Genomic DNA, 20,802 nt, shown 5'->3' with positions numbered 1-20,802 from the left:
TCGGGTAAAATTATAAATTGTTTTTTATTAAATTAGCAGATTAATTGGAATGTTGGGGTAGTTTCATCTTATTTTCTTAGAGAGTTAATGCCTTTTTTTAATGATTCTGTTAAAATTATTAATTTTCCTTTTTTAAGGCTTGGTCCTTTATTTTATTTATTTATTTTTTTTGAGAATATTTGTTCTCAAAATAAAGGGCAGTGGTTAGGATTCACCTGTATCGCATCCTCTCCTCCATCTCTAACTTTAAAAGATGAATCGGAATATGAAGCAGAACAGAAGTTTGATATGAGCAGCAAGATGAACCTATTCTTGAAGTAGAATTCTCTACCCGTGAATCTAATCCCGAGATGAATTAAACTATTTTGTTTGCGGTTTGAACTCGTCGAAGAAACAAGCCGAGCATTTTGGATCTAAGCTGAAAGGCTGGAATGCCATAGTGACACAAAAGTGTGTCTCTTTCGTAATCGTCACGAAGAGTTTAAAGATTTATATTCTGAAGGAAATAGTTGAGTGTACTGTAATAATATTTTTGCTTTCATGGATGCTTTTCATTAAGAACATAACTCTACAATTTAACTCTACATTAACTCTACAAAAATGTAGACATTTCATTTGTAAACTAGTTAAAAGACTTTCCTTTTGCACAATGGCAACAAATTTCTTTCTGTGTTAGTTTATGCAGTTTACTTGAAAGAAACATATGACAAATACGAAAATACTGTGTTAGTTACGGGTTGTTACTGGGTTAATACACGTCAATACAAGTTAATAATGGGTTGTTAGTTATCCGGTTTACACTAAATTTTGTTACTTTTTGTTCAGATGGTATACCAGGGACAAGATAGATCATTATATCAGGAAGGAATGTCCAAAACGTGAAGCATTTAACGCCTGGACTGAAAAATGTTGTACATCTCTCCACTAGTTAACTCGGAAGTGATTCTTCTCCTCCACTTCATACAAAATAAGGGCTTTTCAGAAACTTTGTTAAAGCGATGAATAAAAACGGTATTGAATTTCAGTATTTGAAAAAACATTTCTTCGTGTTAGTGACGCTAAAGTTAAGTAAGAATTTTTTTGTAGATCTCCAAATAAGAACTTCGATTAGAGATAGCAGTTCGAAGAGCTGGTAAGGCAAGTCGAAAATTCAGCGTGAAGGTCATTTAAAAGTGTCGTGTAAAACCTTTTAGGAAATTATAAATCTCCCAACTACGGCCTTTGTATATTTATTACTACTGGGTGAAACTGGAAGAGAGATTATCGATCTAAACTTGAGTTTTACTGTTTTTATTTTTAGAGTAACAAAGTTGTTCTTGGACTAAGTTTTGAAATCATGTACGTACAGTTTCTGCAGATAGTGTTTGTTAGTTCGTGGTACAAGTTGCTGATACGTGCACATGTATTTTACAAATATTCAACATTTTATTAAGCAAATGCTATGCTATAAGGTGCTGCCCAACGTGTTGATCTAGTGAACTCGTCAACGCAAATCAGCTGATTTCGAAGTCGAGAGTTTTGAAGTTCAAATCCCAGTAAAGGCAGTTACTTTTATTCGGATTTGAATTCTACGAGAGGTGAATCAAAAAATAACTTACACCCTTGCCGTGCTCTGGAACCGAAAGGGATATGTTAATGTCTTGTAGTGGCAGAACTGGTTGTGTTGTCTTCATGCTTCCCCAACAGCAATTCTGTACGACAGAATTGCTTTCGTACGTGTGTCGTTGTCAATATGGCGTGTCCTCTAGAGGTTTCGTCCAGATTAGAAGTGCATTCAGCAGTCCGATTTTTGTGAGCAAAAAATTAGAATTGTTGTGAAATTTATCGCCAAGTTGTTGAGGTATACGGTATACGCCCCAGGATCACAAAACGGTGCCAAATGTTCAGAAACTAACAAACAAATGTGAGTGACGAACTGCGTGCTGGTCGTCCTTCATCTGTAAACAACGGGGTAACGCGGAACGCGTGAATGAAATTATCTTGTGTGACCGGCGCATTAAAATTAGAGAGATTGCAAGTAAAATTAACATCAGTTATGGTAGTTTGTTTGCAATTATTCACAATCAGCTTGGTTACCGTAAGATGTGTGCAAGATGCGTGCCACATTTGTTGACCGACAACCAAAAAGATCAATATTTAGCGTCTGTTCTTTCTTTTCTTCAACATTATTCCAGTTTTTTTTTCAACCGGCCCAGTTTTTGAAACAATCATCACAGAGGATGAGAATTGGGTGCTTCACTACACTCCTGTGACTAAACGAGCATCACATGAATGGAGAAAAAAATTCGCCGCAGCCAAAAAAGTGAACATTCCCACGTGTTCGAAAGGTTATGCTGACAGTCTTTTTCGATTCTGAGGGAGTTGTTTGCAGCGAATTTATGCCCCGAGGAACAACAATCGATGCCGAATCTTACTGTGAGGCCTTGCATAAAGCCAAAAGATCGAAGACCCGGAAGATTGAACGATGGGGTCGTTTTTCTTGGCGACAAAGCTACTCCTTATTCAGCACATGTGACAAAGGAGTTACTGCAAAAATTCAAGTGGGAAATGTGGTCTCATACGTCTTACAGCCCTAACCTAGCATCCTGCGACTACCATCTGCTTGATCCTCTCAACCGAGACTTGGGAGGGGAGCGTTTCGCTAATGATGAACTGAAGGAAGCGGTCCTTTAACGGTTGAAGGAAATTTGACTAAATTTTTATGAGAGTGGAACTGAAAAACTTGTCACAAGGTATGAAAAGTGTTTAGAAAAACTTTGTGATGATGTCGAAAAATGGATAAAAATATGTAGTTTTTGTTCAATGAAAAAAAAATTGTCTTATAAATATGCGTTTGTTTCAAAGAGCGGGGTGTAACTTACTTTCTGATTGTCCCTCGTAGATCGTGGATACTGTTATTCTTTGGCGGTTTGGTTTTAATTAACCACACATCTCAGGAACGGTCGACCTGAGGCTGTACAAGATTACACTTCCTTTTTCATACATATCCTCATTCATCCTCTAACGCAGTGGTTCTCAACCTTTTTTCTGCTGCGGCACATTTTAAACGATTTCGAAATTTGGCGGCACATAAAGAAAAAAATAAAAACTATTGTCTTATTACAACACACTGAATAAATATAGTTTATGACAAATTGTTAAATATGCAAATTAAACTAATACGTACTACAAAATAACTAAACTTTATTACGTGATTAAATTAAAAGCTAATAATTAAAATATTTTTAATGCGAAATTTGAGCTTGATGTTTTTTGATAATTTCATTCATATTTGGTCGTAAAAATGACAATGCTACTCTCATATCGTCTTCTACATTTAACAATCTTGATCTTTTTTTAGTTTTAATGTTGGCTAATGCTGAAAATCCGAATTCACACAAATAAGATGTGGAAAATTGTAATAAAATGTATAAAGCTTTTTTGGCTATGATTGGATACTCGCATCTGATGTTAATCCAAAATGAATTAATTGATTCTTCTGAATGTTTTAAAATTAAATCTCGATTACTGGAAAGCAAAATAAGTTCTTCCTCTTCATTCAAAGTTAAGTCAAATACAGAAGTGTCCGTAATGAGAAATGGATTACGAACCCAATCAAATTTCTTAATATCTAATTTTGGGAAATAATGAACAATTCTCTCCTCTAACGCTGTCAAATGATCAAGAGCAATTACTTTAATTGTTTTATAACTGTCTTTAGGGACTGACTCAAACTTTTCTAAATTGCCTTCTTGAGCTTTATTTTTCCATAAAGTTATTTGTTTTTTGAGTCCCACCAGCTTATCGGTTGAGTTTAAGATATTTTCATTAGGCCCTTGCATACTTGAATTGATGTTGTTAAAAATAACAAAAATGTCTGATAAGTAAGCCAGTTTAGTGCACCGTATTTTATCTTCCAACAGTTTTACAAATTCATGATTTTTATTTTGTTCAAAAAAAATTTTCATTTCATCTTTTAATTTCAGAACACGAGATAAAACTTTTCCTTCTGTATGGAGTAATAAAGATTCGTACTTGGCTTCCATTGCTTGGCATAATTCTTTAAATAATCTACTTTTTAACGGTCTAGATTTGATATAATTAACCATTTTTACACATTGTTCCAGAACTATTTTTAAATCTGATTGCAAATATTTTGTTACAAGTGCTTCTCGATGCAAAAAACAACGGGTAACTAATATATTTTCATTTAATTCTTTAACATGTGCAACAAATCCTTTTATATGTCCAGTCATAGCTGGACCACCATCTATGCAAATTCCAATACATGTCTTCCAAGAAACTTTAATTTCTTCTAAATATGAATTGATTACATTAAAAATATGTTTACCAGTTGTAAAATCAGATAACTCTCGACAACATAAAAATTGATTAATAATATCATTTTCGTGAATAAACCTAACAAATGCAATTAATTGAGAATTTCCTGTAATATCGGTTGTTTCATCTATTTGTATAGCAAAATTCGAATTTGCAAGAGTTTTTGCAGTATTCTGCTCAATATTTTCAGACAAGTCTTTTATCCTGCGATGTATTGTATCATTTGAAAGGGGTATTTTGGAAATTTCAATATCAGCAGATCCACCGATCATTGTTTTAACAATTTTACGACACGCAGGTAATATAATTTCTTCTGCCAAATTATGAGGCTTTAATTTTACTGCAATCAATTCAGCGATTTCATAAGAAGCGACTTGAGCCTTTTCAGACACACATAAAATTGTTTTTTAAAATTTTTTCCTCGCTTAAGTTTTGATGATAAATAACTTTCAAAGTAGCTTTTCTCTTTTGTTGAAAGCGAAGGATGGTTAGTCACCAAGTGACGTTGAAGTTTGCTAGGAACCGTAGCACTGTTTGATAATTTAAAACCACATATTACACACTCGGGAACAACTATGTCATTTTCCATTGACGAGGTAAATCCAAATTTTAAAAAATCATCATTATATTTCCGAGGGACAACGTACTTTTTTGAGAAAGGTGTATATTTACTTGTTTCGGGCGTTGGTTCATTAACTTGGTCGTGAACGTCATCATTATCTCTATTTTCATCATTACACTTTTTTCTTTTTATCCATTTGTCCATTTTTAGAAGGGTCTGAAAAAATTAAAAAAAATATTGTCGAAAAATTAAAAAAAAAATGGTTCAAATATAACATTTGAATTTATAATTATCAAAATTATGCAATAACTTGTAATTTATGAATATGGAAAATTTAACCTTTCTGAAATTGTATAACTTTCACTCAAATACAATTTTCCGTAAATAAAAATTAAATTTTACGTGAATAAATGCGGACACTGTATGCGTGCAGCAATTCAGCACATAAGCTCGGGATTTTTTGAGAGATGTGTACACAGAGAACGTATTCAATCACAGTAGTATTTCGTAGAGTGCGATAAAAACAAAAAGGAAACGTTGTAAATCAATGGATATGTGTACTGCAAAGTTAATAAGTTTACAAATTTATAATTTGAAACTATATGCAAATTAATTAATAATAAACCGAATAATAACGTTTGCTAATTTTAACGAAATAAAAGGTGCAGTAACTACTATGCAACACCTTGTAAATTCCAACTATCACTAAAACAACACGTTTATACGCAGAAATGACAAGCGTGCGCCAACTGAAGACAATTCCTATTGCTATGCATGCCACTTCATCACAATTCGGCACTAAGAAAAAACGCCTTGCAAAGTAAATAATAAAATAATTTTTTTTTGTGGATTTAAATATATATTCATGTTAAATATATTTTTATTTTTTTTAAATAATTTTTTAATATTAACATTATTATATATTTACAAAATTTGGCGGCACACTTTTAAAATTTGGCGGCACACAAAAGTGCCGCGGCACAGGGGTTGAGAATCACTGCTCTAACGTAATACCTTACTACGGTGGTTCCGGTAGCTAAACAGAAAAACAGTGCAAAAGGTGCTGTCGAATCGAACAAAAAAGTGATTTGTGACAAAAAACCAATATTATTGCCTCCGATTAGATTCTCCGGTTACTGATTTACACACCCTTTATAATACATATACGCATGTTGTGCACTTACGCGTTATATACGTAACATTTTTGATAAAACTCTTAATCTTATGAATTATGTTTATGCAAATTTTTCACTGTTAATTCGAAACGAATTATAGGTTCTTGGTTATTATATTCGTTTTATTAGCTTATATTTTATAACGAACTAAATACCTTACTGACGTTATGTAGATGTTACTTTGTAACTGAAGTTATTAATCTAACTTTGAGAACAATATTGCTATACATAGTTGTAGGCTTGTCGGTAGCTACATCGTAAACTTGAACCGCAGGCGAATTAACAACTTGCCTAGTTCGTAAATGGCAAAGTTAAACTATATGTCTCTCTTAATTAGTTAAAGTAGATAAATAATTAACAAATATGTATTTTGTGTTCAAATTGATTATATATTTCTGTTAAAAAATAAATGTCATTTGTATATATTTATGTATGTTAGAGGATATGAATGTTCCTTGTTAAACAAATTGAATATATTAGAAAAGGTGATAAAGGTTTGTTTTTTCTTATCGTACTCGCAAACGTGTTTTGAATAAGCCTCGGACCTCGAAATTAAGGAAAATAGACGTGTAGTAAAATCCTTGGTTTTTAATGCTTTCATAATTTTACTGAAAAGAAAACCTACGATTTTTATTCGAATACGGAAGTTTATCCGTGAATGTCACCAAAAATATATATCTCTTCAAATAAAATTAGTCTTGCGTAAAAGCCACTTTACGGTAAAAAAAATCCTCGTCATTTAAAAAAAAAAATTTCCGAATCAGGACATCCAGCTCTTAATTCTGGAAAGACCGAATATTACTTTCCAGGATGGTAAAATCACAATAACGATTAACGATTTTTGTGTTCTCGGCAATCTGGAATTTGGCCGATAAAATATCACGCGCGCGTTTGTGTAAAAGGAGGGCGAAGGATTCTCAGTTTTACTTAATGTGCACTTTGACTCTGGGTTTAAGTTGCCCGTTTCTTACGGTGTCGGATGTAAAACTGAATAAATGGATAGATTCGTAGATAAAATCTTTTCCACCAAACCATACAAATATAAAAAAGAAGTCATTAGGAGGGATCCAATGAAATTAATACTGTGTTTTAATAAACGAAGTTAAATTTTAAAGAATTTTGAACCTCTCTGATCCGGGATATCTGGTTTCCTTTTTGATACCTGTGTTTAAGAGCAATACTTCTATCGATTTCAACATTCCTTGATCGGTAAAGCACCTAACCGGTACCGTTAGAAAAGAGAAACACTATCGCTTATATGATGGCAGTTATTAATAACATTAAAGGTGTTTACAGCGACTAATTGCACCAAGTATAAAATAAAGACTTACCGTTCACATACACGCAGAGAGGCATGGGAGTTGCGAGAGGAGGGAGACGTGCATGAAATCTCCATCGCGTAAACATTTCATCATATCAGTAACCGGATTTATTTCTAGTTCGCTGACGTCATCCTTTAAGACAATAAGTAATCCTTGAATGCACGGCTTCATTCACCTCCATTTTTATGCCTTTTCCTGTACCGCAGGTTTTATTTTCGTTCAAGTATTTCTTACGTACGGCTTATATAAAATGTAACTTATAGAATTATTTTTTAAAAAGTTTCAACCGGCTATCAGTTAACGCTTGTGAATTTATATTTAAAAAAGGTTTCGTTTAGATGCTTTAGGTTTTTTAAAAACAGTCGAAATCTAAGACTTCGGTAAAATATTTGAATGTTAAATATCAACAGCTAATATTTGGATACTAGCGAGTTTTTAGCATACCATAATTTTAGAGAATTATGTAGGAGTTAAAAGTTAAATTGAGTTTGCCTGATTAAAATCCCATTTAAAGTTCCAGTTTTTATCTTTTAAATTATTTTTTTTTTATTCTTTATTTGTGACAAATGTTATTCGTATTAAAAAAAAACCTATTTTCTTTAGGTTTCATCGTATAATATTCGACGTTGAAGTATCAAAAATTATCTATTCTTATGCTATTCTATGCTCGTATTACAGTAAAAGTAGGATAATATGATTTCCCGTTTTTGTTTCATCATTTGTTAAATACTAACATTAAAATTTTTTGATTTATAAGGATGTAGTGCACTTATTTATTTGCTCGAATTTAACTTATTAGTCGCTTTTTAAGAAACTATAATTTTTTTAATTTTGAATATATCTTTTCTTCTTTCTTTTTATGTCGGTTACAAGAATTTATAAATTAAGTCGATAAATATGTCCGACTGGTTTTGGGCCTTATGCGGATGATCTAAAACTCGGTGTGATATACTGTATACCTCCTAACAATAGAGATAATTTGTATATTACATTGTTTTCAGAAAGAATCTGGTATTTTAGTTTAATTCTTTACACAGTCTTTCTTATCCGAGGGGAAGCGGCGATAGTCATCGATGGATTTTTCTGTACTGTATATCAAATCCTTTTGATGAACAGAATAATGGTATCACTCGCAAGGCATCTGCATTTTGGTGGGGTTGACATGTCGCTGTGAAATAAAAGAGATTAGAAATTGTTACCGTCATTCAACAACACTTTCATTAGTTATTTCGGTACGGGGTTCTTGTTGCAATTTCTGTACCGTTTTTGGAAGTGATGTTTTGTCTTGTTGTCAGATCTGTTAAATTCACTACATGTTAGCAGACACCGATAGAAATAAACATTTTCTATTTACTTACCTCTTACTTAGAACAGTGAGTTATAGTCGAATTCGACTCGAGGTAATATGTAAAACATTTTATGCGGTTTGACGAGCCGTTCAACGATTATCGTGAAAGCGGCGGTGTAATCATTTATTATATTCCCAAAAATAAAATTTGCGACCAAAAAATATGATAAAGAATTTGTCTTTTTCAAAGGTACACAAAAAAGGAAAGGGCAGTCAAAACAATTTATATTGTCATCGCGAATTCTCTTTCTTCATTCGTTCCTGTTTTCATTTCTATTAGTTGTAAAATGTTCGAAGTTGTAAACGATTCGAAGCTTTAAGGCGAACCGATTATTAGAATGCGTTTAAAAAAAATGTGTTAAGAGATTTGTACGATCCATTTGGTGTTTGATAATAACAAAACTTTTCGAATAAAATTGGTTCATCGTCCGGTTGTTATTTAGTAGTATTTTAAACTTCAGTCGTCTTATAATCTGCTTTGAAATTACAAATTTTTTCCATTTTTCATCGGGGAAAAGCGAAGGACAACACAGGTATTAGACTTTTTACACCAAATAAATTAACGTTTTTAAATGATGTAATTAAATTTTTGTACAATTTTACTTGAGTTGAATGAACATGCCGAATTGAGTCGCCGTCTAGTCGTACTATGCGTATTATAGATCGGTACGAAATTCGTAATTATATTAAATCCTTGTAGTTTCATCCCTTCTTATTCCTCCTTCCGTTTAAAGTAATTTTACATCTGCAGACTTGTTCACCGGTTTCAAATTTCAAATAGTGTACTGTTATTTTAAACTGCAGCCGACTTCTATCTTGTAATTAGGTTTATCCCCTTAAGAGCGGTGTAATTTTCTCCTAACAATTTTAGCTATTAATATTTAAAAGTTACGTGGCGTCAGTATTGTACGGTTGTAGTTATTATAATTTTACGGCCGAATTACATGAAAATTTCAGTTATTGTATCATTTAATAACGATAATTAATGTTTTAATTTAAACGTAGATGAACCGTAATTTTGTTGCGGTTAAATTTATTTAAAACGTTAAACGTTAAAATTAAAGAAACTAATAAAATTTTCTCCGATCCATATTTTCCAGACTTTCTTCTACTTCCTCGTATCGGTAAATTTTTCCGAATATGATTTCTTATTTTGAAGTATAAAAATATTTCTCTACAAAATTATTCCCACTCAAAATGTTACATTATAAATACTAAACCGTACGGGTTGATGTTTGATTAAGTTTAAAAATCTACATTATAAAATTATTGAATCACATTATGGGATTTTGTAAACGCCTCATATTTTTCATGCTGCAGTTCTTTTGTAGATTTGTTATTTATGTAAATATTTAAACGAAAATATACTCTTATTTGGTATTTGAATCGTTTTGAATAAGAATAATAAGATTTAATTCAAAGAATCTTTTATTTTGTAAACCGTACGTACATCTTCTACGTTTCGTAATATATTTTTTGATGATTTTTTAAAAAATAATAATCTAAACCTTTAATGATATTAAAGTCGAGCGGTATGTTCTTATATTATCGAATCTTCAATAACAAGTCTAAAATTTCTTCTTCTTCTTCATTTATTTACTAGTGTTATTAACCACGTTTTATCAAACCGATGAAAATTAAATTGAGAAAGATATGATTATGAATTCTAAATTAAGAGAAATAAATAAATTTTTACCACTTTTTAAGGACTAAACATTTAGAAAATTACTAAAACTGTTCAACAAAAGACGTTTCGCTCACATAAAGAAGACTTCATATAAGATCCCGCCAAATTAAAAGATTCAAAAAACTGTTTTCTTATTTTTATTAGTATTAAGATAACAAAACTGAGTGAAGACATTGTATATAATTGGTTTTTCTTACAAAAAGGTACATTAATTTATTACTTTATACTAACTATATGACCCATTCTTTCTTATGATGTAACATATTTGAAGCTAAAAACTGTTGAAGTTAAAAACAACGGTAGACACAGTTTTCCTCTTTCGTAGACTAATGATGTTATACAACGGTTCTCTGATGTGCACAGTGGAGGTGTTACTGTAGGGCTTTCTTTCTTTCCTGTTTAGCCTCCGGTAACTACCGTTTAGATAATTCTTCAGAGGATGAATGAGGATGATATACATGAGTGTAAATGAAGTGTAGTCTTGTACATTCTCAGTTCGACCGTTCCTGAGATGTGCGGTTAATTGAAACCCGACCACCAAAGAACACCGGTATCCACGATCTAGTATTCAAATCCATGTAAAAATAACTGGCTTTACTAGGAGTTGAACGCTGTAACTCTCGACTTCCAAATCAGCTGATTTGGGAAGACGCGTTAACCACTAGACCAACCCGGTGGGTCGTTACTGTAGGGCTGAATATTACTTGAATTACTTTCAGCTCAGCTGATGCGACAGTGTATGCAACTCAGTAAAAAAGGAAACTGAAAACACTTCATTTTCTCTATTATGCCTAGCACGAGTTGCTGATTAGGAACGGTTGCATTTTCGGCACTGATGGTTACCTTGTCGTACACGTCAGGTTGCTTGCATTTTTTAACATTATGGCATTTAACATACTTAGAGGACATTGTTAACCGAAAGCTAATTTCCCTGTATCGTCGTGCTCTTCAAGTGACTTCATCCTGATATTTTTTCGCGATTTACCTTTGTGATTATTTTGATATGGCTTAAAACTTTGTACCGTAATATTTAGGATAATGTCCTTTGTCTGACTAACGGCCGCTTACTCTGGATAAATCGGATCTAGTTCTGTCGTCATGTTTACCGAAATCGCTCTTCAACGGTGTCTACGTATTGTATTGTGAGCATTAAGAAGATAGGAAACCACAGGATGGAATTATGGATGGTTCGGTGGATTTAAATTATACGATACAGGTATAATTCGATTTAACTTAGGTAGAGGTACTATATAATATTTTTCGGAACTCCTGGTTTGTGTGAAAAAGGATTAAAATAAAAATCAATAAAATATATAGATAAAAAAAAATGTTTTAAGATTCAATTTAACTCAGAAATTATGACTAGTATCAACTAGCATTTGAAGGATTAAATTCTATTTCTCTTGCAAGATTGAAATGAAATGATTTAATTGTCAGCATTATTAATGAACGCTAATTAAAAATAATAAAATTTAGCTAATTTATATTTTAGTTCATTGTATACATTTACGATCCCCCTAATTTCACTTGTTTCATTCTGTTGCATTTCTTTTATATATCAATAACGGTTTACAAATTCATAAAGCCCAACTCTCAAATGATGACTGGCAATCGATACGGAATGTTGGTGCTCGCCTGATGTTGCGGTACTAACGATTGAATGGGGAAATGCAGTAGTTGTTCAGATGGGATAATCAAAAGAGAAAAATTCTATTTTAATAAATCGTGAAAAAATTAGTTTAAAATCTTTTCATATATATATATCATTTCATATATATATATATAATTTTTTTTTTATTAAGTCCAACAGAATATAAAAATATAAGTATTTGTTTCTGTATTGATATATTTATTATTTCTTAACTTTCTAGTGCGATTCTCTCCGAGATTTTAATTGTTCTGTAAAACTAATTCTAAACTAAAATCTCACTAATAGATTGCATATACCCGGCTTAGTATATTTTTACCTTCTTCTTTTACTGTTTAGTCTCAGTACATTTTTATCTAACTTCATTTAAGTGACCTAATTGCAACAATCTTTCGGTGGCGTATTTTTTTTTAATGAAATATTAAAAGATTAATTCAAATATAATCGTTAATTTGTAACTTTAAACGATATGCACCTGTCTTTTAATATCGCTGTGGTGCTTGTAAAACACCTGAGACCCCGGCCAAATTCATTTTCTCTGAGAGTAATGATGTTCAATGTACAGCCAGGTTCTGTGGTGGATGTGTCTTAAATCTTTTCATTAAATAGGGTTGTATGTTATATCAGTTTTAATCAGCTCGGCAAGTTGATATGCAACAATGTATTAGAATCTGTGAACAAACAGAAGGCAAAGGGTAACCGTTTTACTCTTGAGCCTGTTGTGAGACGCTTGTATTCTTGAGAACGGCTGGGCGATTTTCGGAAGTAATCTGTGACACGTCTATAATCATTACTGTTGTGTCAGATTTTTTTCGGACGAAGTGAAGGAAAACTTCCGACTTTAAGCCAGTAAAGCACCGTGCCACTACCGGGAACCGGTGGGCAAAACTGATGCGCATAATGTTTGACAGAACTGCCTGGCGGGTGGAGATTGAACCCACTAAAAAATATTTCACTCCGTTTTTCACGTTCGGGAGCCGGATTCACCTAAGAAGGGTATGCACAATGCATTAGCCGTCTCTGTGATTCTTTCCTTGCCCTACCAGTTCCGGCGGTTTAACATTAAAATCGCCGGCAACAACCAACACCTAGTTCCAATGTGTCATTATCTAATCCTGTAATGCTTCGATATACTCTTCTAATTCCATTAATGTAGTGTTAGGCAAGTGGTAGCAAGAGTAAATTACCATGCCGCAAACTTCGGCCGAAACATAACCCGATCCATTACCACTAGCCGTTAACAGCAACCAGGCTTTGGAAAGCATATTGCCGCTCTTATTTCGGTGCTCGCCATGCAATGTGTTGGTGCAGTGACAGCCTCATTAGGCTCAGACAGTGACAACAAGTCATAGTTGCGCTCCAAAGCTATGTTCCAGCAGAGGTCGGAGGCCACTCTACTCCTGATTATATTAAGTTGGATGCACCTCATTTCTTATGCTTGCGATGATTTGTCCCATGGTCTTCCGACCCATATAAAACACACTGTAGGACTACTGCATTACTGCCTCCTGTGTCCCTCTTTACCAGAGCTGAAGCAGCTCTGTGTCCGGCCAGGACCAGTACGTTTTGCCGAAGGGTGCCCATGTCCCCAACAACGTAGGCACCTTATCTTACCAGTATTGATCCTAGCGTCCGTCATCTTTCGGGCTGCTCGTATACTTGATGACAGTTGAGTTCAAGGTGCCACCAAACACCGGTCTTATAGATGTTACTTTATATTCATTTTCATCTCCAATTAACAATGACCTTATTTATTTCATCCTCAGTAAGTATCTAGCAGGATGTCCTTAATATGCTCCTGGAGTCCCTTGTTCGCAGATTTATTTTTAGATCAGATACCTTATCCCTAATGGTCACTCTGAACTTTCCTGTTTGGAATACATCTTTGACTCTTATCCTCAGTTGTTAAGGTAAGAGGATAAAATAACCCCTACCTTTTTGCTGGTCCACCGATTGTTTAAACGTCTTCAGTAAGTTGGCAAACGTGTTACCAGTCGAATTGACAACAACTGTTTTGCTGTTGACGACTGGGGGTATGGACCTCGTTCTGTTGCATGATTGAGCCGATGTAGACCTCACCGGAGCAGGCAAATAAATTTCTACCTGTTTATTAAGGTGTCTAGATAAATACAACAATATCTTCTTAATTGTTGGTCTTAACTTTATCTCTTGGAAGAAACACCTTGGTTGAGCCTCATCAAGTACCTTCTTGAGTGAGGGTAATGTAGTGTACCCATCATGGAGCTCTCATCCTCGGAATTATAGAATATAGTGAATATGTTTCCAAAGGAAGTCTTCTCACCGACTAGAACTGAGGCATCTTTCGTAATGTCTCCCATCTTTGCTTTCTGTTTCCTACGCAAGATCTCCGCAGAACGGCTTAACAATCGTTTTGGGATCTGACCATCCCCAGTCTGATGTAGATGGTAAAAATATATGATATCTCCATCAATATCCAAATTTTCGGCTGCTTTTAGTACCTTAAAAGGTTCGTTCGGCCACCTCCAACTTAGGAGGCCGACAAGTTCTTTATCTTGTAGATGAGAGTTCAAAATATCTCCAGTCTCTCTTTCTCTGGTCGACTCTGTCTGAGTTGCCTGAGTGATTATCATGAGGGATGGGGACAACCCAGTATGACTTGTGCGGAGTTATAATGTGCCCCAGAGCAAGGCGCAGTTTTCTCATAAATTCAGTTTCGGCTTGTCCCTGACATTGCTTAACTTTAAGCACAATTTTCTTCACGTGTCCAACGGTCTCAGTCAATGCGATCTTCCTCTTCAGATGAAGACACACGACTTCTCTTCAGTCCTTTGGTAACCAGTTTCTGCAAGTTACCAATTTCTTTGGTTACCAATTTCTAAGCATCCGTGAGTCTTGGTGGGGTCTTAACTGAAGGCTTAGCTCCCTTGGGTATGTAGGTCTTCTAGCTGATTTACCAGTCGACGCAATGACATTCCCGACATTCCAGGTACAAAAGTCTAGGATAAGTATTTTCTTTGTTTATTAAGTACTTTCTGTGACATTTAAAAAATAATTTTATATGTGTGTGTGTGTGTTTATATATATATATATATATATATATATATATATATATATATATATATATATATATATTTACCAGGCCTATAAGCACTACTGTTATCTACTAGTAAAGGTATTTGCTATTAAGTTAAAATTAAACTATTATACAGTGATGAGAAATTAGCAGTATTTTTTATTAGTCAAAATAAAATATTGTTCACTGATAAGATATAATTTAATTTAAATGTCTAAACAAAAACAAGTTGTTTACTGCCATGCGTAAACAGATAAACAACCCGTCTTTATTAAAACTTTACTACAGTAATATGCTATGTACAAAAAAATATATAAAAACAAAATTGTATATTATCTGCAACTGGTCCGGTCGCTAAAATCACAGCAACACGTGTAGTCCACCGTCCAAATAATCTTAATCTGTAAAATAATCCGTATCAAAAACTGTATTCATGTAGAGCAGAACAAAACTCGACCGACTTCAGTCTTCAGTCAACCTCATTGTTGTCTCTTTCTTTTTGACAAAGAAGGTGGAAAAAATCTACGCCCAGAAGCCCGCACAACTGGGTGTGTGAGGTTTCCTCAGAGTCGAGGACTCGCTAAAAAAACTTCCCTTATGAAACAACACGTCCCAGTACCCGCCTCGATGTCATTAACCCGGGTCGCGTGGTTTACCACACGGGTCACCTGAAAACTGGGTCAGGAGCTCGCATACCTCATCAATGGCAGCGATTCGAGAACCCCTGCCACTTCCGTATACGAGCTGTGCCTTTCGGCCGGGAAGGCATGAGGAAGGCCGTTCCTCATGTATACTTGATCCTTTTGCGGGACAGCATCTGTGTCCTCTGCTCTTTACATACAGCGCACTCTGCGAGATGTAGAAGATAGACCGCTCTACCGCACCTTCATACCACTAGGTGATGCCAAACATTGTGCCCATCGGAAATGCAGGGAGGGTGGATCGAAAAGTTGCAAACACTTCATCAATGGGGACGACCTGGACGTCCCCATCACCTCCATGCACGGGCTACCCCTCACCATCACCCCGGCTTTATTCTCTTCTCCAAGGTCTTTTGCTTAAAAACTTTTCCAAACCATTCCTGGAATTTTCTCCACCTGCGCTCGCCCTGCAGCATAATCCGAACGACTGCTTATGGTGAGTCAAGACTCATGTTAATCGGTCAAAACCTCTCCCACCTAGGCCATTCGAAGAAAGTACGGGTTACATTTTCATCCCTGCAACAGTACGAACATTCAAGGGAACGTCTTTTCCCTATAAAACACAGGTACTTCCCGAACGACCCGTGTCCCGTGTATCACTGGGCCGTCCACAAATTATCTCCCAATGCCTCCTGAGCACCCACTCTTGGATGCCAGAAATGAGCCCATGCGTCCATCTACCACGGCTTGACAGGTCCCATCTCTCCTGCCAACTGCTTGGTAGAACTCCTCTTGTTTCCTCTATAGAGCAGCCGTCTGCGATGTTCTTTCTTTTTTCTACCAGTAGTGACAGTGGCAGAAGGCACACTACCACAAGTACCGCATCCAGGGAAACAGTACGGTACGCCACTTCCACTTTGTAAGGCTAACCGTCTCTGCAGCGGGTTCAGCTTATATCTGCATCTGCCGAAACGCAGAGCTCTACAGCAGACGGGGACCGCATATAGAACCGTGGACGAGACTACAGAGGCGATCATTCTTCTCTTCGATGTTACCGGCTCCCCAATGTTGGCTATCATCCTCGCAATCGCTGTAGCTAGCCTGCCCGCCTTGTTTACCACCTCATCCATGGGCATGGTAAATATTCTGTTTCTGTCCAGCCAGATGCAAGGTATTTAGCCCTCGTGACTACTGGCCGGACAGAAACTCCATACATTTGGACGCAGAAATCCGCGATAGCTGTGCGTTCCGTCATGGTAATCACTAGTTTTGTCCGCAGCAAGGGAGAGCCCTCTGGTTCCAAGCCATTTAATAATTAACTCTGTTACATAATTCGCTTTGAGTACAATGTCACTCACACCTTTGGCAGAGATCACCAATGCCAAATCATCAGCATAACCGATCGCCTGGACACTCTCAGCCAGGATCAAGCCCAGAGCACCATCTAAAACAATATTCCAAATTAGAGGTCCCAATATGGACCTCTGCGGGACTTCTTCTAGACAGCAATTCGCTGCCACGCCAGAGGTCGGCGTTAGGGCGCCGACCTCTGCTTTACCCTTCGGAACATCGAGAAACAGAGTATCCGGGAACGCCTGGTAAGTCGCCATAGATGTTAAAGTGTGGTCACGACCACCAAATTCGCATCGAACTCTGGACAGCACGTGCAATGGCTTTGGCCGGTAACATGATTTTGCGAGCTGACAGGATTGCGCTGCAACTCGCGAATGGAGTCTTGCCAAAACTTGAGTTTCGCTTCCTTGATGGCATGAACATACTCATTACAAGCGCGCCGGTAGAAACGCAGACGCTCAGAGCGCACGTCATCAATGATAATCTCCGTTAGGGGGCGACGCTGGTATCTTCTCCTAGTGGACCTAACTCTTGCGCGCAGCACGCTAAGGTCAGAGGACCACCACTTGTTCCCGGGTTTCCGCCTGTGTTTAACAGACGGCTCCAGGCACTCCCTGATCAGGCATACCATCCCCCCAGATAGTGTATAAATTTATACAAAGATCTTCCCTTAGTCGTGGTGTGCCATTCTAGCTGCCATGCATCCATCGCGAGGCTCCATACCCTCATCCGCAGACGGGAGATGGGCAACTGAACGAAATTTAGATCCGTTGCATTGAGATCACCGTTCCGCTCCTGTACTGGCCCGGCCCGAAACCGCACCCCAAATACCTCGACCTCCCGACCTTCGCAACTTCTACATGGCTGCCCGAACTTTCACCACTAAATCGATTGGGAGAACCTTTCGCAATACGGTAGTAGCCTCAAAGGAGGTTGTTTTACAAACACCAATGCGTATTATCAAGACTTTGCTCTGGGCACTCCGTAAATTTTGAAGTAGTGCTCTATTCATATCCAACTATGCGCCCAAATGAGCGCCGCGTAAGCGGTTATGCTCTCAAAGACACCTAGGTACACCATGTACATCTGACGGCCCGACAACCCATAGTCTTTCCGAGCAATCCTAAGTTTGTTCATCACTGAGACGGCCTCCGCCGTTACTTGCTTAATGTGGTTACTAAACAGCAACTTCTCATCAATCAAAACACCTAGGTACTTACTTATGAACCCTCAGTCGACTGATTACACAGGCTTTGTATTTAATGTGGGGGGTTACGACTGCACGATAATTTGTCTGCAGCCTTGAGAAGCATATACTTCGTGTTGGGCACAGGAATCTTTCAATTTTTTGTCATGTCCAGTCAGCCCTCCGCGTTCGACAAAGCCGCCTGCGCTCTACTTTCTAGCTGTGGTCGTGAATTACCACGAACTAACAGGAGACAGTCATTGGCGAAAGCCTGGACCGTGAATACGGCTCAGGCCGTATTAAGAATACGTAACTTAAAATACAGGGAAGAATATTGTAACCAAAAGGCTGTGACCGCAATCTACTTGCTCCCATTTCTAAACGCAGGCGTGCTTGCATTATTGATGCAACCATTTTCGGTTCCGAAAATGGTTTTGTCAAGAACGCGCTTCTTATATTTAAATCTGATACCAAAAGAGGAAATTACCGTGACTGTATGAATTCTGTTAATTACGAGCGGTGGTAAAACAACAATTAACTCCTAAACTTCCCTCTAACTCGGTTGTCGTCATAGATAATGTTTCGTACCGTAATGTATATCTGAACCGCGCTCCGAAATTGAACACGCCAGAAGCAGATACGATCGATTGACTTATACAAAGTAACGTATTATTTGCGGATATAATGTTGAAACCAGATCTGTACAGTTTAATAAAATGCATAAGCCTCATGTACATTATTTTAAATCGATTCAGTTTTAGCCGAGAAAGGTCACAGTGTTTTGAGATTGCCTCTTTATTCTTCGAAATTAAATGAAATTAAACTTTTTTATATTTAATTTTTTTTTTTGGGGGGGGGGGGGCAAAAAACGCTTCCGCGTTATCACCGCCCGGACACGATGTATGTGTTAAAAAAAAAAATTAAATGTTAAAAATTCAGCATTAAAATACATCTTAAAATGAAAAACCCTGTAACCTTCGCTAAGATAAAAAGATTATGGCGGTTTTAAAAGAGTATGTGGCGAAAAAGAATGTTAATTTTAAATTAGATGATACTATTGCATTAATTAAAGAACGAGCAAATTCAATTACGAAAAATGGAAATCAAGGTGTGATTATATCAAGAAAATAGAAATATCTAATTTGTCTCGGAAACCTTTGATAATGCCGTTGAAAATGTTGTTATTAACGTAATTGGCGGTAGCGATGATTCTGTTATAAATATTGGCGGTGAGGATATAAGCGGTAAGTTATCAGGAATTGAAACTTTATGAATATATTTGATAAGTAGCAGATTATCGACCGTATGTAGTACAGTACTTCCCGCGCCACTTTTCCTCCTTTATTCCTTTCTTTCTACTTCGTCAGTCACTTCCACTTAAAATTTATTGTGGTTTCTCCAACAAGCTCTAGTAATTTTAATTCGTTTTACCGATGAGAAATTTCAAAACTAAGAAATTCATTGTTTATTAATTACTGATAATTTATCCTCGTGACAAGTTGATCTGAGCATATTAATTAATTGAAAGAGCATATTAATTAATTGTCGATCGTGCCACACAAAACGTTCACCTGAAACCGTTGCTGGATATTGATTCAGCTACAGCATTTGGATTTCCTTCAGACTACCTACGGGAGAGTTTATTCAAATTAATTTCGAAGCTTAGTGTTGCCGACCCAATTTTTCTTTTAAGTTTTATTTTTAATAATAAAAGTTGATTTTTTTTTTGTTACTTTCGTAGGAGTAATTACATCGATTCTCTCAGAATAAAATTTTTACAAGTTTTGATAAAATACTCATTTATTAATCATTTGACAAAATTATTGTACGTACTTCAAACGTAAAAAACGTGTTTTTAGTCAACGGATTTTTCTGTTTTCCGAGTACATTGAATATCATGAAAAACACGGAAGATACAGTTCTAGGACCATTTTTATTCGATTTTTCAGATCTAAAATCATTTGAAACCGTGAAGTTTCCCCCTTATATATAACGCCTTAAAAGTTTCAGTAGTAGCTAATCCATCAATTATTAGCCGGTAATATTTGCACCGATAATTGTGTCTAGGTTTTGTGGAGCAGCTCATGGTAGAATTGATCGCTCAAACCGACCTTCAGGCCTATATGAAAGCAAGTTTCAATTTTTATTTTTGTATGGTAGAAAAACGTACGTACGGCTAATGTGCTAGTAAAAATAATCGTAGTTATTAGTATTGTCACTCGAAACTACTGTTAAGTAGTATAATAATTTATGAAGAAAAATAAGAAAAAAGTTTTTATTTATCCATTGTGCTATTTATTTCTCAAATTCGGGTCTATACACAAATTTGGCGTACCATTTTTACGGTTTTTTTTTATTTGTTTAAATAGAAGCAGCTGTTGGTCTCTTGTCACGTGTACTGGTCATCTTTTATTAGAACTTACAAATGGAATTTTATTGTTATTCACATAATAAAATAAAACGAAATACTGTACATCAGTTCGCGCAAATATTTGACCTGGCGCT

The 20,802-nt window shown here is 35.9% G+C and overlaps 2 protein-coding genes across 4 annotated transcripts in view; one reads left to right on the top strand and one right to left on the bottom strand.

The window, feature by feature from the left end:
- Positions 1-20,802, top strand: part of LOC142325825 (stress-activated protein kinase JNK) — a 526,820-nt gene that overhangs the window by 61,133 nt on the left and 444,885 nt on the right. The gene's annotated exons all lie outside the window — the stretch shown is intronic.
- Positions 3,225-3,821, bottom strand: LOC142322989 (protein FAM200A-like). Its single transcript, XM_075362501.1, has one exon. The coding sequence runs from the start codon at positions 3,819-3,821 to the stop codon at positions 3,225-3,227; it is 597 nt and encodes a 198-aa protein (XP_075218616.1).

The sequence above is a fragment of the Lycorma delicatula genome, chromosome 1, assembly GCF_047948215.1.
Source record: "Lycorma delicatula isolate Av1 chromosome 1, ASM4794821v1, whole genome shotgun sequence".
In the NCBI taxonomy this organism is placed as follows: domain Eukaryota; kingdom Metazoa; phylum Arthropoda; class Insecta; order Hemiptera; family Fulgoridae; genus Lycorma; species Lycorma delicatula.
Note: the sequence above shows the minus strand (reverse complement) of the source record. Positions and strands in the feature narration are given on the sequence as shown.